At 39.4% G+C, this 26,170-nt stretch overlaps 1 protein-coding gene across 4 annotated transcripts; it reads right to left on the bottom strand.

Moving 5' to 3' along the window:
- Positions 1 to 1,184: 1,184 nt before the first annotated feature.
- Positions 1,185 to 25,191, bottom strand: nlgn3b (neuroligin 3b). 4 transcript variants are annotated; one of them, XM_055198924.2, is made up of 8 exons: positions 24,846 to 25,191; positions 15,890 to 16,582; positions 14,374 to 14,427; positions 11,896 to 12,051; positions 8,799 to 8,984; positions 6,802 to 6,926; positions 4,524 to 5,191; positions 1,185 to 3,746 (listed from the first exon to the last, which is right to left on the bottom strand). In XM_055198924.2, exons 2-8 carry the CDS (start codon positions 16,353 to 16,355, stop codon positions 2,864 to 2,866), a joined length of 2,538 nt encoding a protein of 845 aa, XP_055054899.2. In that variant the 5' UTR covers positions 16,356 to 16,582; positions 24,846 to 25,191; the 3' UTR covers positions 1,185 to 2,863. The 4 variants fall into 4 exon arrangements, with proteins under 4 accessions (XP_055054899.2, XP_073716513.1, XP_055054901.2 ...); XM_073860412.1 differs by lacking the exon at positions 24,846 to 25,191 and adding an exon at positions 24,710 to 24,827; XM_055198926.2 differs by lacking the exon at positions 24,846 to 25,191 and adding an exon at positions 23,556 to 24,653.
- Between the last annotated feature and the right edge of the window lie 979 nt (positions 25,192 to 26,170).

Below are 26,170 nucleotides of genomic sequence, written 5' to 3'. Positions count from 1 at the left end.
CAGAAAACAGCAGCACCATTGACATCCGTAGTACACTGTAAAAATATACAGCATTTTCGTCCAATCAATACATATTTTTATGTTAATTTAACTTTAAAAATAAATGTATACAATTTTAACTTGAATTTATAAGTTATGTCAACTAAGTTGTTTTAACTTCATGCTGCATTTATTTACAGTGTAGGATAAACAAATACTATGGAAGTCAATGGTGCCCAAAAACGGTTTGGTTACAAACATTGTTCAAAATATCTTCCTTTGTGTTCAGCAGGTCTGTAACAACTTAAGGGTGAGTTTCATTTTTTAATTTTAATTTTTGAAAATGAAAATAATGTCATTAATGACTCAGCTTCACGTCGTTCCAAACTCGTAAGACCTCCGTTCATCTTTGGAAACACAGTTTAAGATGTTTTAGATTTAGTCCGAGAGCTTTCTGACCCTCCATTGAAAATGTATGTACGGTATACTGTCCACGTCCAGAAAGGCAACAAAAACATCATCAAGTAGTCCATGTGACATCAGTGGGTCCGCCAAAACCCGTTGAAGCATCGAAAATACATTTGGTCCAAAATGAACAAAAACTATAACTTTACTCAGCATTGTCTTCTTTTTTTGCGTCTGCTGCAAATGCGCGCGCACAGTGACGCTGCTGACGTACGACACTGCTGACGTGTTATCCTCAGACATGTTTGCAAAGATTTTTTTTTTACAGCGTGCGTCTACCTCAGACTGTAAACGAAGCTCGGGCGCAAAAAAAGGTGGGGCGCACCAGATAACACGTCAGCAGCGTCAAAGCAGTTTCGTGCACACGGTTCACAACAGACCCGGAGGAGAAAACATTGCTGAATAAAGTCGTAATTTTTGTTATTTTTGGACCAAAATGTATTTTTGATGCTTCAACACATTTTAACAGACCCACTGATGTCACATGGACTATTTTAATGATGTTGATATTATCTTTCTGGACATGGACAGTATACCGTACATAGATTTTCAATGAAGGGTCAACAAGCTCTCGGACTAAATCTAAAACATCTTAAACTTTGTTTCCAGAGATGAACGGATGTCTTACAAGTTTGGAATGACATGAGGCATTAATGACATTATTTTCATTTTTGGGTGAACTATCCCTTTAAGACAAACATTGTGAAACTTTAGTCTGAATTGAAAAAAGGAGCAGGAACTTTAGGCAAACTCAATATTTACTGCAAATTTGAGGCAGAAATGTACAGAGTATAAAAGAACAGACTTCTGCAAGCTGTTGAACCGACAGACCTGAGCAGGTGCACACAGGTCAACCTCAGCCAGGAGAGACACACACTGGTATCGTGTGACTCCATTTTCCAATGTCTTTCCCTTTCATAGTCCAGATGAATTCGAACCGTTGTAAATACTGCAAATTCTTTTATAAAGCTGTTGAACTTTCACACAAACACATTAACAGACAAACGTTCTGCTGGTTGCCAAGGAAACCGTATCGCAAATTTGGCACAAAATACATGCCGGGGATGGTTAGTCTACAGCAGGTAACATGAATAATCTAACCATCTGGCAGGCTATGACACCATTACTACACGATTATATTCCCTGTGCGGTTCCAAAGTAAATGCAACGTCTTAGAATCGCCTTCATCAGAGAAGCCCTGTGTTCATAACGTGTCACCACATTCATGTTTCATAGGAAAGAGTAACATCATAAATTCTTAGCAAAGCCTTTATGTCATTTCACAGCATGAGTGATGTCACATCACAGCGTGAGTGACGTTATATTACTGTATGAGTGATGTCGTATCACTGATAAATACCAAAAAGAATCTCAATGTTTTTAAAGTTTAACATTTCACAAAACCTATCGAACTCAGATACAATACAGATTTTAAATGATCAAAAAGCAGTATCACAAAATGATAACATTTAGCAAGACAAATTATCTAAAGATGTTTAACTTGAAAATTGTACATTATGAGCTCGCTCTCTCTCTCTCTCTCTCTCTCTCTCTCTTTCTTTCTCTCTCAATCAATAATAATCATTACACAAATATTATGTTCTTAAAAACAATTGATTTAAACTGTTTGTATAATCTACAACTAAATGAATCGGTTATACCAAAAGTAAATTGTATCTTTCACTGGTTCAGAATCAAAACAGGAGAGATGTTATAAAATACATTGTGATCATCAAGAAAAGAAAATCCGAGCTTCTTTGCTATGGAAATAATCTGATCTTAAAAACGATTAGAAATTATTTTTCCAACACATTCAAAAAAGCTGTCTGTACATTGACGTTAATACATATGTTATAGCTGTACAATAATCGTTAATATGTTTGTTATTTTATGTTATTATATATATATATATATCTTATAATAAGTGCTTGGTTGGTTCATAATGGTATTCTGAACCAATGATGGGACTCAGTGGCCCTACTGTTCTTACTCAGTGCTCCTCTGTGGATCCAACCACCTGCAGGATTTTTGAGTCTTGTAGTGCCACCTAGAGTCAGCTGAAGTATTGCAGCGCTCCCTCAGGTAGTCTGACCATTCACTTTAGTCTTTATCCACAGAGAAGTGTCTACTCCTATAATAATGTTGTATCTTTAGACAAAAGTCACAGTGTAACGCTGACACCGTTTATTGTTGTTTATATACTGATGCATTGTTCATCCTGGTTTGACGCGTTGCACTGTTTCCTCCCAGTGCGGTAAATCTGAGGTGATTGTGCTCATGTTGTGTATTGGGTTCACCTTCTGTTGTACTTCTTAAGAACAGTTTGCACCGGTTTGATCTGGTTTACACGAATGAGTTGAATGTCGCTGGGATTCTGGTGTAGGGTTGTGACGTTCAGAGTATGAGATTGTGTTGCTTGTTATACACGTGTTGTTGAGTGCGGGTGGGGCAGAGTGGTGGAGTTGTATCCGTGTGTGAAAGTGTTGTAAGGGTGCATGCTGGGATATCCCATCAAAGAATTGGGTGACATGGTAATGGTGTTGGGTGTCATGGTAACACTGTTGGGTGTCAAGGTTACAGTGTTGGGTGTCATAGTGCCACTATTCGGTGTCATGGCGCAGGAGCTCGGTGTCATGAGGGGGATGTCATCCGGTGACCGCCGAAGCGTGAGGGAGTAATCCCGCGGAGATGACGCTGGGGTCTGGCGGAGGGGGTCGCACAATGAGCCTTCCTCTTGGTTACCTCCTGAAATGGAGGTGGGTGTGTAACTGAGGTCATTGGGCGGGGTTTGGCGCTGAGGTGCTGTCTGAGGGGGCGTGTCCTGTCGACTCCGTTTGTCCTTGCGATAGTACAGGGCGGCAAATGCCAGGACGTTTAGGAAGAGGAGAGAAGCCCCGACGGCGATAGTGACGCTCAGCTCCGTGGAGTAATCTCGCGGGTTGGCGATGACAAGTGGCCCGCTGCGTGCCGTGGACTGCGGTGTTTGTTTACCAGGGGTACGGACCTTGTTGCTCCCTGGACGGGGTGTTGAGCTGTGAGAGCTGTGTGTTGTCAGAAGAGGTGGGACTCTTGTGGTGGTGGACGTGTAGTGAAACATGTCATGCAGGTTGTACAGGTGAGGCACCAGATGCTTCCAGAAAGCAACTTTAGTTGCACGGTAATGATCCCGAACACGCGGCTTGAGCCCAATATGCAGGTAGAGCTGGTCATGAGGGCTGTACTTGGCCCAGGTCACTTCCTCGAAACGGTTTGCCTTAGTGTGGATGAACTTGGTATCTTGGGGAACTGGCTTGTTTGGATCCCTGATCAGACAAACACACACATACACATACACAAAAATAAAACAATTATTGAATTAATTTGAGTCAAATACTGAATCTGAATGATACAATAACGATTAAAAAGTTTCAGCCCTGTCACTCTCTGTCCTCCAGAGGGTGCTGTTTCATTGATTTAATGCTGATTCGCATTTTTATATTGAAATAGACTGACAGAATTGCTCCACCCACAACGTCTGCTCTCTGTTTCTCTATATGACCTTCATCAAGGCCCCAATGTCAGATAAAAAGAAATTCACACCTGTTTTTGGATTAAGTACAGGCTGGGTAAGATGTTAGTTAATAGAGCTGTCTTTGACAAGATGTTGTAATGTAAAATGCTAATTACTTTGTTATCTGATGTCTCATGTAGTGCACTGTGCACAAAATGTAATTGACTGTGAAACGTCAGGGTTAGTTAAAACATTATTTCGTCTTTCTTTTGGTGTAGTAGATAATAAGAGACAAGCTGCAAAGCTGATAACAGGTCCAAATCTGATAACATGCAGTTGTATTTCTTTGTTGTTTTGTATTAGATTAATAGTTTACCAAAATTTTGACATTTTAATTATTTGCGTGTATTTAGAGCTTGATACTTTTGGACCCCATTGGCTTTTATTATATAACTGGTAGAGTTTTGTGTTAGCAAAATAAAGGTCATGGGTTTGAACACATAGTGATAAAAAATAGCTTTGGATAAAATGCATATATGTAAATGTCATGTAAAGGTTTTACAGTGTTGTGGTCTGTGTTTGGTTTTACCCGGTCTTTGCGAAGTTGGTCCAGTAGGTCATGACGACAGCACTCAGCATGATGTCATTGCGGGAGAAGTTACAGGGAAAGAGATCGGTCGGGCCAATAAGTGGAATGCCAAACACATAGGGCAGCTCATCGCCATGTGCAGAATCCGCCCATGGAGGTTTCATGGGGCTTTGGCAGTGATGGTAGAACGCATAGAAGAAGGTTGGAGAACCGTAACGCGCATGCAGGTCGGCCGTGACCACCGCTGGCTCTACCCATTGATGATCCGTAAACATGGCCACGAGAGTCTTGCGTCGAGTCTCGGGATTATCTCGATCTGCCCAGTCTGTATACATGAACTTTATGGTCTCTCTGAGCGTGTCCTTCCCTTCTGGATACCCATAGAGACCATCCACAAAATCTGATACGGCAAAGTCAAAATCTGATCCGGAAACTCCGCCCTCCTCTGGCTCCACCACGCCCTCTACAAAGCGGAACCCCTCCCCCTGGTTGACGCCCAACATGATGTCGTAGTTAAGGAACTCTCCCTGCTCCATGAGCACTTCGGGGTCATCAGGTATGAGGTCACCATCGATTACAGGGCCAAAGGCCACATGAAAGCGTGCTGGCTGAATTTCCTGCTCAACCAACTCCCTGTAGCTACGCTTCTGCATGCAGAGGACCAGGTCCTGCGAAAACACACACACACACACATCTGCCTCATCACCTACAGTACAAACTGATGACAATCTGTTACAGACGGCTATTCTGAGACAGTTAAAAAAATCACAGAAAACTTTTGTTATAGTCAAAACATATAGAAACAGTGGACTAAACATGATATTGGGTTGCTAAGGTGTTCTGAGTGATTTTAGTGCATTGCTATGCAGTTGCTATATTTGGGGTGGTTGCTAGGGAATCCTGGGTGGTTAGTTGCTAAGGCATTTATAGGTGGTTTCTAGGGAATCCTGGGTGGTTGGTGGTTGCTAAGGCATTAATAGGTGGTTTCTAGGGAATTATGGGCAGTTGGTTGCTATGGCATTGATAGGTGGTTGCTAGGGAATCTTGGGAGGTTGGTTGCTATGGCATAAATAGGTGGTTGCAAGGGAATTATGGGCATTTGTTTGCTTAGGCATTGATAAATGGTTGCTAGGGAATCTTAGGCGGTTGGTTACAATAGCATTACGTGTTTGCTTGGAATCCTGGGTGGTTAGTTGCTAAGGCATTGATAGGTGGTTGTTAGGGAAACCTGGGTGGTTGGTTGTAATGTCATTGATAAGTGGTTGCTAGCGAGTCCTGGTTGGTTTGTTGCTAAGGCATTGATAGGTGGTTGTTAGGGAATGCTGGGTGGTTGGTTGCTAAGACATTAATAGGTGGTTGCTAGGGAATTATGGGCAGTTGGTTGCTTTGGCATTGATAGGTGGTTGCTAGGGAACCGTGGGCGGTTAGTTGCTAAAGGCATTGATAGGTGGTTTCTAGGGAATCCTTGGTGGTTGGTTGCTAAGGCATTAATAGGTTGTTGCTAGGGAATTATGGGCATTTGGTTGCTATGGCATTGATAGGTGGTTGCTAGGTAATTATGGGCAGTTGGTTGCTATAGCATTGATGGGTGGTTGCTAGGGAATCTTGGCGGGTTGGTTGCAATGTCATTTATAAGTGGTTGCTAGGAAGCCCTTTTTGGTTGGTTGCTAAGGCATTGATAGGTGGTTGCTAGGGAATATTGGGCAGTTGGTTGCAATGACATTGATGAGTGGTTGCTAGGGAATCCTGGGTGGTCGGTTGCTAAGGCATTAATAGGTGGTTGCAAGGAAATTATGGGCTGTTGGTTGCTAATGCTAAGGAATTGATAGGTGGTTGCTAGGGAATAATGGGCAGTTGGTTCCTATAGCATTAATAGGTGGTTGCTAGGGAATCCTGGGCTGTTGGTTGCTAAAGCATTGATAGGTGGTTGCTAGGGATTCCTGGGTGGTTGGTTGCTAAGGCATTGATAGGTGGTTGCTAGGGAATTAAGGGTTATTGGTTGCTATGGCATTAATAGTTGGTTGCTAAGGAATCCTGGGCTGTTGGTTGCTAAGGCATTGATGGGTGGTAGCTAGGGAATCCTGGGCAGTGGGTTGCAATGGCTTTGATAGGTGGTTGCTATGGAATTATGGGTTGTTGGTTGCTATGGCATTAATAGGTGGTTGCTATGGAATCCTGGGTGGTTTATGCTAAGGCATTGAAATAGCATAAGGCAAATGACTTATACAAATGACAAATAGCAAAATCTCAAATGACTTCAAACATCTCATAGTCTTACGTGTGTGTCAAGAACATTACAGCCAACACGCTCTGCAAGAAGACGTGTGTATTTCACTGGCTGATAATTGACTGACCAGCTGGACAAAGCTGACCCACTCTGAATGATTGCTCTGTGAAACAAACCTACAGAGAGAGAGCCAAAGAGAGAGAGAATGTGAATGGAAAGTGAGGGAAAAGAGAGACAGACAATGTCAGAAAGAAATAAAATATGAAATGTCATATCAATATTCCAGCTCAATAATGCTGTTAATTTTATATTTGAAAAGGGCAAAGTGGCATTATCTTTCACCTGTCATAAAAGAGGGTCAATTCACATCCTCAGCCTCTGTGTGAATATTATAACCCTCATAATGATTAGATGACTCACACCTACTACTACAGTACTTACAACAGAAGTACTGTAATGTTTCATCCACTCAATCGCATAAATGAGATAGAGAAGGCACCTGCCAACCAGTCATCGAATAACCTGCATTTGTTTAGTCTTTTTAAAAATCCCCACCAAAAAATCACTAGTGACACACTGCTACCGTGGCCAAGAGCACTTCCCCCTATTAGGGTCCCCCCAGTGATCATCCACATGCGTGATCAGAGACCAGTCGTGCATTCTACATCATCACTTCAGACACATTTCAGTTGATCCGAGACAGGCATTTTATAATCAGCATACACATCTATGACTCATGCAAATTACTCTACAAAGAAACTGTGGAGGAAGAACAACTTCAACACCCAACAGCTACATCCTACTGGGATTTCCTACTGGGTGGAAAACATCCCCACCACCCACCAGATGGGGTTGAGTTTTTGAATTTTGTGGGTTGAAGCTCAAGCCTGCCGGTCTCTTTTCAAATACAAAACTCCCAAAGCTTATAAAGCGTAGAAAGGTTGTATCACATAATGTTAAGTAAAGTTAGATGAGTAACTCTTACATCATATCACGTACACAATATCACACACGCATTTTAGCGTGGTCTGAATTTTTTGCTGAAACTGTGAATATAAATATAGCCTTACTTTATCACTGTCGTGTTAGAAATGTTTTTAAAACAATTCAGCTCAACACAACTTTACAGAAATTGCATCAATATGCAGATTCGTTGAAGTGTTCCTTATTTGCAAAATAGCTTTTCTAGTGAAGAGTGAAATTCATTTTTAATTGTTTGAAGTAATCTCTTACTTGGTGTGGAACAGTGAGAATTATTCGTAGAGAGCTTGAATCTTAAAATCTAAGTATGATTGTATTTCAGAGAAGCAGCATGAATACATAAAGCCCAACAAACAGCACAAGAAGCAAAGAGAACTCTGTTGAAATTTTAGATTATACAAGGAAGAGCACACAACCAAGCATACTGCATCTAAGTTTTATTGTAGCTGTATATAGATTAGGTGAGAAGAGCACTATACGATTCTATGTATAAAATCATTATTTAGTAAAATGCAACAGTAAAAGCGCAGATAAAATGACATAATTTGGTCATAAAACTAATGCTCTCAATATGCATTTAAAATATGGGGACCAGCGTCACATTTTCAAAATGGACAAATAAATTATACAAAAAAAAACAGAAAGAGAGTGCAATAGAGAGTTAAATAAAGGCAGAAGAAACAAATTGTTATCAATACATTGGAAAAACCAATGATGTCAGATCAATATCCCTGCAGGTGTGTGTGATTAGCTCTAAACTCTGTAAAATGCACTTACACACACATCGTTGGTGTGACGGGCACACCTACACGTACTCGAGGCCCACAACAGAGGGATGGGGCTGATGAGGCAAGGGATGAGTTACCATGGTTACAGCAGCGATTACCGTGGTAACGGAAACTAGAATGTGACAGTGGTCATGGTTGCAGAGGCAGCTGTCTCAGCAGTTATGGACTGCAAAATTACACAAGTCTCTTATGGAGACGCACATTTAGCTGAAAAGAAAAGAGCCTTTTCCGAACAAAATAAATCTTTTTAATTAAAGTGTGATATGTGTGAATTCTGACCTTCAGAATGATGCGAAAGAGTAAGCAAACTGACACAGGACGCTCCGATTCCTGAGCCGAACACTGTTACACGGCCAGGATCGCCACCAAAATATCCAATGTTCTTATTGATCCAGCGCAGAGCCTGAATCTGATCCAGAAGACCGTAATTCCCTTTAGCAGCCTGGTCACCTGTGCTTAAAAATCCTGAGAGAGATGTGGACAGGAAGATAGAAAGAAAAATAGAGAAAGAGAGAGAAGGTTGTGTACTTGTAAATCTTCTTGATTGCTTATCAATAGTTTTGTGTTTTTTACCAATTCTTGTAGTGTCTGAACAACTAAAGCTGTTTAAAAACAGGATTTTAATTGCGGTATGATAATGTTAAAGGAATAGTCCATTTTCTTAAAAGAAAAATCCAGATAATTTACTTACCACCATGTCATCCAAAATGTTGATGTCTTTCTTTGTTCAGTCGAGAAGAAATTATGTTTTTTGAGGAAAACATTGCAGGATTTTTCTCATTTTAATGGACACCAACACTTAACACTTAAATCAACACGTAACAGTTTTTTTCAACGGAGTATCAAAGGACTCTAAACGATCCCAAACGAGTCATAAGGGTCTTATCTAGCGAAACGATTGTCATTTTTGACAAGAAAAATAAAAAATATGCACTTTTAAACTACAACTTCTCATATTCCTCCGGTCCTGAAAGCGTCAGCGTGTCCTCCTCACGCAATACGTCATGACGTCAAGAGGTCACAGAGGACGAATGCGAAACTCTGCCCCAGTGTTTACAAGTTTGTTGAAAGAGGACCGTTCCGACGTTGTTGTATGTTGAATGATACTAATTAATGTCTTTGTGTCAGTTTATTGTTTAAAATGGTCCACAAATGTGTGTTTTATATATGTAACACGTGACCTCCTACGTCACTACGCATTTACGTTAGGTGGCGCTGGACCAGACCTAGACAAAAAGTTGCATATTTTTTATTTTTCTTGTCAAAAATGACAATCGTTTTCGCGTATGCCTCATTTGAGATCGTTTATAGTACTTTGAAACTCCGTTGATAAAAACTGTTACGTGTTTAGTTAAGTGTTAAGTGTTGGTGTCCATTAAAGTCCATTAAAATGAGAAAAATCCTGCAATGTTTTCCTCAAAAAACATAATTTCTTCTCGACTGAACAAAGAAAGACATCAACATTTTGGATGACATGGTGGTGAGTAAATTATCTGGATTTTTTTTTTTAAGAAAATTGACTATTCCTTTAAATGATTGTAAAGTTGTGCATATATAAATTGTAGCAACACAATATAAATTTAAAACAACCCAAGAGGCTGCATTTTAAAAGAAGCTGCATTCCTGTAGCTCAGCTGCTTGAGCAATGCCAAGGTCATGGGTTAAAGTCCCAGGGAATGCACATACCACTGTACTGTACTGTATAGATTGTACATGTATTGCTTGAATGCACTGTCAATTAAGTTGGATGAAAGCTAAATGTATATACTTCCATAAAGAACCCAGCCAATTGCAAGCCATTTATATTGCCCCCAGCCAAACAACTAATCAGATTGTGACTCTCAAACACCTTTAGTATAGCAATCCTTTTGAGTGAACACCTATTAACCATTTGTCTGTCACTTAAAAACTCAATGCCTGTAAAAACATCTGTACTGTGTTATTGAAACGGATACAACTCAGTGGACATGTTATGAAAATAGCTACGGGTCTTTAACTGAAGCGATATTATTGTGATTAACCACATTCTTTTGGAACGGTATACAAGCAGCCAGGCTATTTTTGGTTCGTGTTTCTCCAACAGTGTTATAATGGGTTTGTTATCTAAACGTTAATGTCGGGTGCTGGTACTTTGTGCTTAGTATTTTAAATATATTTCGCCATTACTGCTACCGACAGGCTATCAGTGATAGTAAATGCCTGTAAGGTGAAACTAAGATATGGTTGTTGTCTGAGCAGTTCTATCAACCATGATCGTGGACATTTGTTAAAGCTTCTGTATTCTACACTTACGTTTTATCCAAAAAGGCTTACGATGCATTACAATATAGATATACATTTAATCAGTATGTGTGTTCCCTGGGATTGAACATGTGACCTTTTGCGCTGCTAATGCTCTACCACTGAGCTATACTGGAACAATACAGGAAAATTTACTTCTAGGTAACACAAAGTCTGTGTTTGAGAATGTGGTGTCTGAAAAACGCTGCTGTTTTGATGCAGAGATTAAATGGAGTCAGAGCTCTTTAGTAAAGATGGCAACACAAGAGGCGTACTCACTGAACAAGACTGAATGTACTACGCAGTTCAGCTTCTTAAAGCTTTCATAAAGCATTTCTTCAAAAGACTCAGATGCTTTCATAACACTACATGTTTTATTTAGAGTGACAGTATCAATCCTCATGCATGTTGTTTTTTCACCAAACACGAAGACATATGGTGTGATTTTAATGTTTGTAGTGTTCTCATTCAAGCTTAAAGGGACATTCCACTTTTATTGAAAATATGCTAATTTTCCAGCTCCCCCAGAGTTAAACATTTGATTCTTGCAGTTTTGGAATCCATTCAGCTGATCTCTTTTAGCATAGCTTAGCACAATCCATATTACGCATTGCCCAAAAATAGTCCCCAGCTATTGAAAGTAACCAAGGGGACTATTTTCAGGGAGTGCGTAATATCACTATGCCTGCTGCAGCCATGTTACATCAGCAGAGTCCTTGATTATTACGCCAGAACGAGAGTATAGTCCTAGCCATATCTGCCTAGAAAATCGTAGCTTTTAATTTTCCGCCTGTCTTAGTACACGATGTAACTACAGAAGAGTCAAGTTTTAAATAGGAAAAATGCTTTTTAAATAGTCTGGTTATTTTTTAGCGCAATGCTAATGGTCTAATCAGATTCAATGGATTGTGCTAAGCTATGCTAAAAGTGCTAGCGCCAGACCCGGAGATCAGCTGAATGGATTCCCAAACGGCATAAATCAAATGTTCAACTCTAGGGGAGCCGGAAAATGAACATATTTTCAAAAAAAGTGGAATGTTCCTTTAAGATATAGATTTTAGCCAAATTTAAAAGCAAAAAATCCTGGGGTACGTACCCAATATTCCAACCCTGTAGTTGAGGGTGATAACAATGACATTGCCGTAGCTGGCCAGCACACTGCCGTCCATAATATTTCCAGTGCCCTCCATGTACGAGCCACCGTGAATAAACAGCATCACTGGACGAGGGTCATCGCGAGAATCCCGGAGTCCTGCGTGCACAGATGTTTGACTGGTAAAGGCATCACATAGGTTGTTCCTATTGTTTTTCCCATCAGGCTATTTTCTAACTCATCCTTTATACCTAAACCACAAACACACCGGTTGTCACAACTACAATTGAGCATGAGCCCTTTCTTATAGTAAAGACTGTCTAAAATGTCTTCTCGCGTTGCTTTTGACATATTTCATTACAGTTATGTCGGCTTTTTTAAAAATTGCCTCTCACAAGTACAACAAGATCTGTACTCACACACACACACACGCGCACTTATGCATAAAAAACATACAGCTCTCTGCATTCTGTTTTTCATCACAGCTGCTCAAAATCTCAAACTCCACAGAGATCTTTTGCACCACTGACAGACTTCAGCTTTAAATAATCTATTTAACTTCTCAACATTCCGAAGACATGTGACTGCGAAGCAGAAGTCGTCCTAAAAATAACCAAGTAACCAGCGAGGAGCTGCCTCTGAGACTTCCTTTAAATTACTCAATTTCTTTGAGTTCAGTTAATTATAATGATTACAGTCATTTTAGAGTGAAGTGTTGTCTTAAAAATGGTTCACGACTAACTGGAAGGAGGGATCGTTGGGGACGTCTATTGTGTGGGTACCTTCAAAATGATTATAAGCAATAATTATCAATGAGTCACAAAATGGCTATGGGTTTAAATATAAGTACAGTGTAAATCAATTACATACAGTAAATGTACAGTTAATGTGCTGCTGTTGTACTATTAGTCAACCCATGTGGGTTTTTATCAACTAATACTATATACAGTATATAGCCGCAGAAAAAAATAAAAGACTTATCCAGTTTTACCTTTAAACATCATTTCTACATGTATTACGGACATTTCTGTCCAGTGTCTGGTGCATTGTGCTGTTTCAAAATGAATGTAACCTTGTTTTCTTTGCAGTATTCAAGATCTGAAAACACTACATCTTTTTTGTTATTTTGACCATTTTTCCCCATTAAAAGTTTTCAGTAAATAAATGGACATAAAAACATTATTTAGGAACTCGGCAGAAATGTTGTCGGTAGTTGGCAGTATGTTTTTACTTAAACACATACCTATAAATAATCTTAAAGTGGTCTCTTAATTTTTTCCACTGTACACTGCAAAAAATGACTTTCTTAGTATTTTGTCTTGTTTTCAGTAGAAATATCAATTTTTTTTAATCAAGATGCACCCTCTTGACGAGCAAAATGACCTAAGAAAGTTTTTAGACAAAAAGTATACAATTCAAGCGAACTCGTGCTTAAAACAAGCAAAATTATCTGCCAATGGGGTGAGAAAATTTTGCTTAAATTAAATGTTTAAGAGAAAAGAAAACTTATTTTTAGATTTTTTTCTCACCCATTGGAAGATATTTTTGCTTGTTTTAAGTTTAAATTTACTTGAATTGTATATTTTTTGACTATAAACTAGTCTTATTTTCGTAAGTCATTTTGCTTATGAAGAAAAAGCATCTTAATTTAAGATTTTTATATATTTCTACTGAAAACAAGACAAAAATACTAAGTAAGAAAGTCATTTTTTGCAGTGTATATACAGAATATAAAGTGAATGTATTAGATCACATGTGACATACAGTTACACTGTAAAAATTACTTTCTTACTTAGTATTTTTGTCTTGTTTTCAGGAAAAATATCCAAAAATTCTCAAATTAAGATCCTTTCTTGATAAGAAAATGTCAAAAAATATCAAATTTAAGTGAATTTATGCTTAAAACAAGCAAAAAAAATCTGCCAATGGACTAAGAAAAATTTTCTTGAAATAGGTTTACTTTTTTCATAAACACTTAATTTTAAGAAATTTTTTCTTATTCCATTGGCAGATTTTTTGCTTGTTTTAAGCACAAATTCGCTTACATTTAATATTTTTTATCTAGTTCATTTTGCTTATCAAGAAAATACATCTTAATTTAAGAATTTTTAGATATTTTTACTGAAAACAAGACAAAAATACTAAGTAAAAAAGTCATTTTTGCAGTGTATATGTAAATGAGCTTCATGACAATTAGCGATTATTCCAATTAGCAAAGACAAAGCTTTTAAAACGGTCATAACTGGGTGTCTTCTGTTTCTTGTACTCTTTCTATTTATATGTTTATACCATTACACCCCCTTATCCAGACCCAGGGAAAACACACTGAAACGTCTCTGAAAGTCATCCTGAAAATGATGCAACAATGTGTAAATATGATCCAGATTATTCTCTTTTACATTAACAACGACAGAATCAAATATTAATAGGGAAAACATTAAAAATGGATCCAAGTGAAAAAATGATGAAAACAGGAAATACCATCATCCTCTGTACGCTCGGTTTCAGCTGACATGTCGCCTGTTCTCTTTGTGCCTAGAGAAAAACCGACAAAGAGGTGGAAAAAGATGGCAAATTAGAAAGGTATGATACCATATAAACGAGTGTGTGTGTCAGTAAGGGGAGTTGGCGTCTATAAAAGCTTAGAGGACACCTCTCTAAATTACTCTGTGACCAGCCTGGGCTCACTTTCCCACTCTGAACCCTGCAATAATAAAGCTTTCAACATTTCTAAAGGAAAAATCAAACATTGCTCGTCGCCTTTGCTGTTTCCTTCAAAAGAGCCCCAAAACAGAAGCTCTCATCCCTTATTGAAGTGGACACAAAAGCCGCTTCAGGTCCAGCTTTTAGGAATTAAAATGAACCATCATGGGACGTGATGGGGTACAGACATCGTTCAGCATCTCGAGTCCGAAAAGCTTTTAGATTTTACAGTTGCAAAACTGCAAGGAAAGCACAGTCGATTCTAGCCACAGGCACCGAGCAAGACATCATAGAAGATAAAACCAAGCTTCTTAAGATTCAGAGGACATGACTGAAGAATCTGTGTCACTGTTAGGAAAGCGAATTTAAAACGTTAGCTTTCCAAGCCTTATTAAAACTGCAAAACTCTGATTTATAGTGACAAAGATCATAGTTCAACTAAATATTTCCATACAAAATTATGAATCTTTCATGCAGTAAATCTTTTAATGACTCATCTACACAAAAAGCCTAAATGAACCGAGTCATTCACTAAAATGAATTGGACTACACAGCGCTATACATAAATCAGACAATCATGATTTTTTTATCCAAACAAACTCATATCAGAGTTCACAAGAGACAATTTGTATACATATTAGCCCATCTGTAAAATATACTTGTTGGTTCAACTTAATAAAGGTTACCTTAACATTTTGAGTTAATTCAACTTAAAAATATTAGTTAACTAAAAAATTGTGTAAAAATATTTGTAAGTTGAATTAACTAAAAAGGCAACCAGTTTACTTTTTTAAGTTGAACCAAGTTGAGAGTAGGACTGAACAAAAAAAAGACTAATCAGTTGAATGTATTTAAATTACGTGACGAATTTCCACATAAAATTATTACGTTAGGTCAACATAAAATAGTTTATTTGCATGTAACAAACATGATTAGAAAAAGCTATTAATGTAATAATTTTACATGGAAATTTGCCACATAATTGAAATGCTAAAGTCGGGTTGCATGATTTTTGAAAAACATTTTGGAAAAGGGAGTCGGGCCGACTACCAAAACACAATTGTAGCCAATCAGCAGTAAGGGGCGTGTTTACTTACCGACATCATTGCATGGGTTGTGTATGTGTGGGGCGGGTCTATCAAAAGAAGGTCCAAATTCTATTGGGCTAGGGGTGTGTTTGTTTAGGTGATTTCAAAGTCAACATTGGCTTTCAGAGATCATGCACCCCGCCTTTAACTGATGATGTGCTTTTATTGAGCATGCACTGTATGTATGTATTTTCCGTTTTACTTACCACGTTGTGTGGGTACGTAAATATTCAGATACAGACAGTCTTCACTCTGCTCTTGCAGGTAGGTAGCGACTGTGTCAAGGTTGTAGGTGGCCCACACAGGCATCATGATGTCGGGCACTGCGTTGCGAACAGTCTGCGGGCAAACAGGAGGGAAGCGGGTGGCGTTCCGTACGCCGGACCAGGCTGACGGAGCATCGGGCGGCATGAAGCGCTTCTCCCCCACAGGTGGTGCAGCGTAAGGCACACCCAGGTACTGATCCACTGGGCCCAGGCCCTCTGTCGCCACAGCAACCCGCATACCCCTAAGTCTGCCAAGTGCTGTGTTTACTGTCGGCTGATAGGTCAGTGCTGTTGCCATGGAGACTGACCGCATTAACCACAAGAGGAGCCAACACAGGGCAAAAGTCAGAGGTCGGCAGAGCAGGTGGGTAAGCGGCAGGTAAGTTGGTGATTGTGTGCGCCACATGGTTCCTTTTAACAACACACACTTGTTTGAAGAAATAAACGCTGAATGTAGCTTAATTATGCTTGCTGCTTGTACAAAACTACACGCTAGGACTTAAACACACGCCACACGTGCAGGTAAATCCAGTGGGCGTCTCCACAGCCAGGTGTGCACCACCAAACACTCCATTCTATTGGCAGGTATCTCAGTGGGTGAAGTTGTTCATTTTCCAGCATTTGACCACAAACCTGAAACACATGAAAGGATGTAAGATCCAGATTCTGTACCAGACTTGCTGTTGTACAAAAGCTTCTTTGTTGAGGAAAAGGATTCCATCAAGCTCTTATGTTTAGGTTCAGTCTTTTTTACTTTAATGGCAATGAAAAGGCTATTAGTCAGCAATTATTTGAACATTTTAGCCATTTCATTGGTATTTAACAAATTTGACTGTATTTCACTGCAAATTTGAATGTGATTCGTGAACGATTCACATTAGACTTTTGTGCACTTAGAGGGCTTTGTTGAAAAATCCATGTGCACTGTTAAAAAATCTTTGCTGCCTTAAATTTTTTGTTGAATCAACTCAGATTTACAAGTCATTTCAACTTACTATTATTTAACAAAAAATTTAAGGCAGCAAAGAATTTTTACAGTGTGGTGTTTAACAGTTTCTGCTAACAAAGCTATATTTTTTAATGACCTGAGGCCGGGATTAAACGGATTTGAAGTGAAAGTATTTGATTAATGTATAATACGTGCTGAGAGCATCGGATCAATATCATTATCTAATTATTGACACACTGTAAAAAAATACAGCATGAAGTTAAAACAATTTGGTTTTGCATTAACACAGTTTAATCCTCATGCTAAACATGAGCTAAGTGTAAAAAAACAGTTGAGCTTGTGACAGGAGTATTTCTGGGTCAAACTCACGCCTCCTTTTCTTACAAGTTTCAGAAAGTTTTTTTTAACGGGGGTATCCGTTACGACTGATTGACCCCATATTACTTTACACATAAATCTGAGTGAGATCAAGAATGCGCATTAGCATTCCTCCGTCGAGTAGAAGTCACCGGTATCACTTCACAGCACGTGACAACTTTGTTTTATCAAGATGGTTCGACAAAAGAAGTGTGTTTTTGTATGTAAGAAGAAGAAAACCTTATTTAGCTTTCCATGTCTTAAGACAACAGTGGATCCAGTTCATTTTTCCCACAGAGCAACATAATTGCGAATGGGTTTATGTTTTGGAGAGGATTGCTTTACAAACAAGGCTCAGTTTGATGCCGGATTTGCCACTTGTTTACAACTAACTGAACGGTCCCAACTTTAAAAGACCCAGTTTAGGAGTCGCAACCACGGCAGAAGTAAATCAAAATCTCACGTATTTTGTTTGCAATCGGCGCATACGTGCATGTAATGTAAACAACACGAACAACAGCAAACATTTTCTGCCTTAGTTGGCATTGCACTTTCGACATTTACACCTTTTAAACGGGCAAATGTAGAAAAACACATCAAGATTTGCGTCGCATTTTTATTAAAATAGCGGATAAACAAACGAATTACCAGATTGAGACGTCCTGCTGTAATCGTTGCTGCTATTGTTCCTGTAAATCAGTTACTGACTCAGTATTTGACCTGTGATAAGTTGACATAACTTTAAAAAAAAAAACAAGTTTTAGTCGGAGCCAATGGTGTAGTGGGCAGCGCTCCGACATATGGTGCTTTCGCACTTTCGACGACCTGAGTTCGATTCCCGGCTTGTGTTTAAATAAAAATACCTTTAAAAAATAAACAGTGAGGAAAATAAGTATTTGAACACCCTGCTATTTTGCAAGTTCTCCTACTTAGAAAGCATGGAGGGGTCTGAAATTGTCATCGTAGGTGCATATCTACTGTGAGAGACATAATCTAAAAAAATCCAGAAATCACAATATATGATTTTTTAACTATTTATCTGTATGATACAGCTGCAAATAAGTATTTGAACACCTGTCTATCAGCTAGAATTCTGACCCTCAAATTCTGCCTTTAAAATGTCCACCTCCACCCCATTTATTATCCTAAATTAGATGCACCTGTTTCAGGTCGTTAGCTGCATAAAGACACTTGTCCAACCCATACAATCAGTAAAAACCCAACTACTAAAATGGCCAAGACCAAAGAGCTGTCCAAAGACACTAGTGACAAAATTGTACACCTCCACAAGGCTGGAAAGGGCTACAGGGAAATTGCCAAGCAGCTTGGTGAAAAAGGTCCACTGTTGGAGCAATCATTAGAAAATGGAAGAAGCTAAACTTGACTGTCAATCTCCCTTGGACTGGTGCTCCATGCAAGATCTCACCTTGTGGGGTCTCAATGATCCTAAGAAAGGTGAGAAATCAGCCCAGAACTACACGGGAGGAGCTGGTCAATGACCTGAAAAGAGCTGAGACCACCGTTTCCAAGGTTACTGTTGGTAATACACGAAGACGTCAAGGTTTGAAATCATGCATTGCACAAAAGGTTCCCCTGCTTAAACCAGCACATTTCCAGGCCCGTCTTAAGTTTGCAAATGACCATTTGGATGATCCAAAGGAGTCAAATGTCATGTGGTCAGATGTGACCAAAATAGAACTTTTTGGTCATAATTCTACTAAATGTGTTTGGAGGAAGAAGAATGATGAAGAACATCCCTACTGTGAAGCATGGGGGTGGTAGCATCAAGCTTTGGGGGTGTTTTTCTGCACATGGGACAGGGCGACTGCACTGTATTAAGGAGAGGATAATCAGGGCCATGTATTGCGAGATTTTGGGGAACAACCTCCTTCCCTCAGTTAGAGCATTGAAGATGGGTCGAGGCTGGGTCTTCCAACATGACAATGACCCGAAGCACACAGCCAGGATAACCAAGGAGTGGCTCTGTAAGAAGCATATCAAGGTTGTGGTGTTGCCTAGCCAGTCTCCAGTCCTAAACCCAATAGAGAATCTTTGGAGGGAGCTCTCAGCGACAGGCCAGAAACCTGAATGATCTAGAGAAGATCTGTGTGGAGGAGTGGGCCAAAATCCCTCCTGCATTGTGTGCAAACCTGGTGAAAACCTACAGGAAACGTTTGACCTCTGTAATTGCAAACAAAGGCTACTGTACCAAAAATTAACATTGATTTTCTCAGGTGTTCAAATACTTATTTGCAGCAGTATCATAATTAAAAAATCATACATTGTGATTTCTGGATTTTTTTTAGATTATGTCTCTCACAGTGGACATGAACCTACGATGACAATTACAAACCCCTCCATGATTTCTAAGTGGGAGAACTTGCAAAATAGCAGGGTGTTCAAATAATATATGTATATGTATATGTATATGTATATGTATATGTATATGTATATATATATGTGTGTGTGTGTGTGTGTGTGTGTGTGTGTGTGTGTGTGTTGATTTCACAAACATTTCACAGTGCAGAAGTGACATTTAGCATCGAAGCTCTTCATAGAATGAAGAGCTATTTACTGTAATCTGAGGACAAAAGTGTTTGACACTTGCTGAATATGTCCATAGTTAACATGATAAACTACAAAGTAATTCTGCTAGGATACCTCTGTGAACTTGAGGTAAACTGACTTCATAAAATACAAATTGTACAGCTGCTTACAAAACCATTTACATACATTTACATTAATGCATTTGGCAGATGCTTCTATGCAAAGTGACGTAAAGTGCATTCAAGATATACATTATATCAGTACGTATATTTACTGGGAATCAAACCCATGACCCTGCATTGCAAACGCCTGAACTACAGGAACACACTTGCATAAATGGCAGCAAAAAATGTCCCAGGATCATTTGTTTGCAGAAGCCATTGGTTTAAAATGTTGTAATATTCTAATGCAAAATATGGGTTCATTGAATTTATGGTACACAACACACTTAGTCCATGGAGAAATAATAAAGTGCAATAATATCTAGATAAACATAGAGATTCACTTCATCTGAGTGCATAGGAGAAAGAAAACAAGCACTTTATTTTAGATGCACACACACACACACACACAATCTTACTTGTTTATATCACGTTCACAAATGCACTAAGGGGCACGTACGGAGACTATTTAACCCTGGATCTTTGCACAGCTCCAGAACTGCAGACAAGGTCTCATGAGGGATTATATTTGGATAGCAGGTGTATCTCATATCTTCTGATAGGAGCCCGAGTCTCATAGTGTAAGGCTTGTATACTGTATAGCGCAGTTTATGTGAGTGAATCGATATGCAACGCTTCAGCCACATACACGCAGAGCTGCCGCTTTATCTGAAATCAATGTGCGTGCATGGCGCTGTGGGACAGCAGCATGTAAAGCCGATGGGTTGAAAGCCACAACATTTATTAACCTGCACTGCAGTGATGAGAAGCAACCACAAAGCAAGAATTCATATGTACAGCCCTCCAAACAGTACCTGGCCAAAGACCAAAGAATGGCTTTTTGGCTGCGTAGGATTTAGAAATGGTTACATGCCTGTTTATCATTAATGGACATTTCATGAAATGGTTCGAACTAGAATCTTGGCGACATGAAATCAATGCACAGCAATGAACTTTTATGTATTTTAAAACTGAACATTACTTACTAACTGAGTAGGTCGACTGTTTTTGAGTAGGATCGAGATAATCAATGAAAAATAATCATTTTCTGTTTTAATTTTAAATTCAGAGCAGTTTAGATAAAAAATTTAAAGAACCGTAGTGACACCAGATCCAATAGTTCTCCTAACCCTTTTAGGCCTACTTACAGAAGTTGCAAATCCGCAATCTGTAAGCCTTCGTAAAGCTTCCTAAAAACATACACACCCTTGGCAATGGAAGAACGGATTTACAAAATTCAAAGGGGTTCAAAGGATCCTGAAAATTCTGCCTTAGACATTTTATCAGCGTATATAAAGATTTTCGAAAATGCTAGAATAATAACTTAAATTGAAAAGCTTCAAGAGCATTATATAAGCAAAAAACAAAACAATGTAAAATGACCCTGAAGGTAACTTGGCATCTATAACCTGGTGCTAAGGAAAGTAAAGTGTGAAAGGAGTGATTAGTATGCAACGTAAAACATGATGAGCTTGTAACAAGGCCTATTTTTGCAACCGCATTTCCAGAGCAGCAAACAATCAAAAAAGGCATAACATACAAAATCCCTACAAGATGTAAATGATGGAACAATAGAACAGTGTCATTGTTTTCAATTTTGTAAGTCGCTTTGGATAAAAGCATCAGCTAAATGCTTAAAATTAAATATAAAACCAAAAACTGTCAACAGGCAGTAGTTTCTACACTGTTAGAAAAAAAATGGCCAAAATATGTACCACCTGTTATAGTACCCTTTAAAAAGGTGCAGATATGTATACATTTGGTACCAATATATATCTTTGTGGTACTATTAGGCTCTCTTTGGTACCAATGTGTACCTCTAAGGTACTAATTTGAACTCTTTAGGTGCAAAGCTGTACTTTTTGAAAGGGTACCGCCCCATTGACAACAGGAGTACATATTTTTACCTTTCTTTCTGACCGTGAACCTATTTCTACCTGATCTAACCTTTAAAATTTCTTTTCTGTGGTGTCTTAATAACTTCTTAAATATAATTTTGGATTTTTAACTTTTAGGGGCGGTTTCCCGGACAGGGATTAGACTAGTCCTAGAATAAAATAAATATAAGAGCTGTCCAAACTAAAAAACAACTTTCACTGACATATCTTAAAATACATCAGTGCCCTTTGTTTTGCCTTAAAATGCACACAAGTAATGTTTTTATTAAGGCATGTTTGTTAAAACTAGTTATGTTTCCTAATTAAACTAAGGCCTAGTCCTGGCTTTAGCTAATTCCTGTCCGGGAAACCACCCTATATTGACTTATTTTTAAGTAAACCAGCTGTGTTTGAGGCTTCAATTTCGCGTCTACCGCGAGTTTGTCGCTTGAACATTTTGAGTTTACTCGCTTCATTCACGCGTGAAAGCCGCACATGAAATTCTAGTCACTGAGACATTCACGCTAAAATTTGCATCATGGGAGGGGCTTCTGCGACTCCGCTCGCTTCCTGTAATCACGTCACTGCTATAGCAACCTCCTAATTGGTTAACCCGACGTGTTTTCCCCAAAGTTAAAATTTTTCAACTCGCGTGATTCTCGCGGTAATGCTCAGTTTGCGCGAATGAGGCGGAATCGCATCTACTGCACCGTGCTAAATGCCTCTTTCGCACCGCGAGACCTCCAGACGCGCATTAATGCGTCTTTACATTGACTTAACATTGAAATCACTCGTGCTTGACGCCTCTACCGTGGCTGGTCTGAACGCAGCATTACACATCTGTGTTTAAAGGAAAAGTTCACCCAAAAATGAAAATTCTGATCATCCATGAGCCCCATTCACTTCCATAGTATTCTTTTTCCTACTATGGAAGTGAATGGGGCTCACGAACAGTTTGGTTACAAACATTCCTCGAAATATCTTCATTCGTATTCATCAGAACATAGAAATATATACAGGTTTGTAACAACATGAGAGTGAGAACATAATGACAGAATCTTACATTTTGGGTTGACTATCCCTTTAATAAATGAATATACACAGGTGTTAGACAATGCCATAGAAGAATCATTTTGGCTGTATGGTTTAACCTTCTGAAGAACCTTTCACACTTTGTAGTAGACTATAAAAAGATAAGAAAGAAATGGTTCCTTTGGGAACTTTTTACTGAACGGTTATTTGGGGAACCAAAAAATGGTTCTTCTGTGGCATTGCTTTATTTTTAGGAGTGTAAATATGACAATCACATGAAAATGTATAGAGTAGAAATGACACAATCTATTATTTACTCCGTAAGCAGACCTAAATCTAATGTTAAGTACTGTCGCTGTCCATGGTGCTGATCAGATCCACTACTTTCAGAATATGAGCAAATACAACCTGCAATGTGGGTCAGATCATCCGAACCGCGAGGCCCCGTCAAGAAAAAAGCAGTCCGTTTATTCTGATGCCCATTTTCCGGCAGTGAGCAGACGAAAGGATGGCGAGTCCGAATCAGGTCAGATGTATCGCGGGTAGTGATGTGTTGCACGACTGGGAGGCCTTACAATTTAACCCACTTAACTATGCGTGAAAATAAATCGTCTGTTTAAACAACGAAGAGTGTTACTGTTTTAAATTCAAATCTTATTACAGGTTACACCGGCGTTATATACCTCCTTTTATGCATTCACTAGCAACGGGGTAAGTATGTATTCCCCGGGCTCACGGCGGGGACGGTGAAAGAGACCAGCATACGAGAGATGAATACCAATAGTGCTGTCCCTCCTCCTCCACCTCCCGAGTCCTCCGTAGCTCCCACTGAACGGTGAAGTGGCAGGATGGCGCGCTGATAATAAACTATGCTGGTGCATTTTCATTATGAAAACACTTTCGAGGCTTAGTATTCGCTGTCTATTGAAGCTCACGAGAATGCATGTCTCACGACCCTTCATAAATAACACGTAATGTCAGTTTTTAAAGCGATGTATCGTAAATGTGCAACATGACGCTTATGGACACGCGCGCACTCACACACATGAAGCGCGCGCTGGTCTAGCGGTCGTCCCTGCACTAAAGCTTTAAACAAACCGAGCCAACAGATGGCAAAATCACCATGACAACCTGGACTCGGTAAGGGTCTTGCTTCATCGGTTCACCCACACGGACGATGGCGGCACTGGTTTTTGACAGGCACTCCCCCCGCGTTTTCGTTACCTTTTCAACAGGTGACGAACTGCAGCTTTAATTCGCACGCTCGCGGCGTCACGCGTCGCCCGTGATTAATATATCAGCGGGTATTAAGTATGCACGCGGAGAACGACTCGACCCCCGAGTGTCCCTCGCGCAGACGTGCAAAAGGGCCTGTAAAATAGCCAAATAACGGGGCTGGCGGAGGTGTTTTCAAATAAGTTAATGTAGACTGGTGTTAAGGCGTGCATTTACGACGATCTAATGACTGTGATTAGAGATCCGACTGCACAGATGCAGCAAATCATGGCTTTGATGTTATTCAAACAATCATTTTCTCTCTCTCTCTTTCTCTCGCGCTCTCTCTCTCTCTCTCTCAGTCTCTGCTCACCCCCCTGCGATGGCATTAAGCTTGCTGCAGATGGTTAAACGAAAAAATGCGCTGCAAAAATCGAATAAAATACATTGATAAATTGAAAAGACCAAAAATCTTTCATCCTCAATTCATCATCACATTCGCACGAGGCATTTCCCTAACACAGGCATTGCGGCGCATTCATTAGAGCAGCATTCATTGTTCAATCAAAACGCGTTACACATACCCTCAACAAAATCCAATTTACTCTTTTTTTGAACCTACCCACGTTTTTCTATGAACAAACATCGGAAAAACTCATCTATTATCTCGGTGCTGGTGGTTCGCTATTACAGCTAGCAGATATTGAGAACCGACGGCGCGCATCCGATCAGCCATAAAAACGAAAATTTGGTCTCACCTGCCGAATCTCTCAGTCTGTATCGCATCCGAGCGTGCACCGAGAACATCTCATATCTCAACATTATCACCATCCAACGTGCCCGCGTTTCCCCGTCGAGCCGCGTGAACGACGCTCCGCTCTTCTTGCGTTTTTCTTATTTTCAATTAACGTCAATCTCCCCGGGTCTATTTTAAGCGCGCGCGTTGTGCGCGGTCGCGGACGCAAGGTCAGGAGCGCCCACTGCCACGCGCGTTGCCAGGCAACCGAAGGGACACTTGCGATATTACAAACCGGCAGCAAAACAAAATAAATAAGTAAATACGGCGAATGAGCAAGGCTTCGTCTCATTCACCACACGTAGTATATCAAATAAAACATCATATGTTTGGGTAATGAGAACATTACGGCACTGGTGGGGTGTGGCGGATGCATCATCATTTATTATCTGAATAAAAATTCAACAGCATTTTTCAGAATGCAGCAATGAACATCAGCCTGAACCTTTTAAAGAAGATTCAATTGCATTGACTAAAGGTTGAAGATCAGATTTATAGGCATCTATAAAGTGTCAGAAACAACCCACACAATGCTCTCTTACAGTATTAAAATGTGTGTAGAAAATGCCTTTATCTAATATACATGCAGCACACATCACATTGGTGAGTGGTGTGTTGTGATCTCTCATGCTTTGTATCAAGGATTGAACCAGCAACCTTCTAGTGAGCAGCCCTGAGCTTTTCTCACTCAAACACTGCATTATGGTATTGCAAAATAATTCTGAACTACATAAATTATAAAAAAAATCTACATTAACACCAAACCTGTTTAACTCTCAGCTGCTGCTATAATATGTACTACATTTATATGCACAGCAGGTGCTTATTTTCACAGCAGGTGGCATGCACTGCAATTGTGATACATGTACTCCAGAACATGGACAAATCAAATTGTTGGCTTTAATTAACATAGAAAACTCTAGCTAATTTTAACCCACCACCAGTTGGGGTTTTCCATACTTCATGCAATAATGTGCTGTTTGTGAAGAATGATTATGTGCTTTTCACATTACACTCTAACAAATGTTGGGTTATTTTCAACCCAGCTGCTGGAGTTAACAGAGAAAAGTTTTATGTTTGACCCAGCGATGGGTTAAAACAAACCATCACAGGTTAAATTACAACCCAACAGGTGTATAAATATTAATCTGCAGTCCTGAGTTCTCTCCTTGTCCATAGTAAAACCTATCAAAGCTGACAGTGACAGATTTGTGGTCATTGTGGTTAAAGAGGAACCTGTGAAATGCCATAAAATTAAATAAACCCAATCACTAATAAACAAACATT

The sequence above is a fragment of the Misgurnus anguillicaudatus genome, chromosome 22 (genome assembly GCF_027580225.2).
Source record: "Misgurnus anguillicaudatus chromosome 22, ASM2758022v2, whole genome shotgun sequence".
Taxonomy (NCBI): domain Eukaryota; kingdom Metazoa; phylum Chordata; class Actinopteri; order Cypriniformes; family Cobitidae; genus Misgurnus; species Misgurnus anguillicaudatus.
Note: the sequence above shows the minus strand (reverse complement) of the source record. Positions and strands in the feature narration are given on the sequence as shown.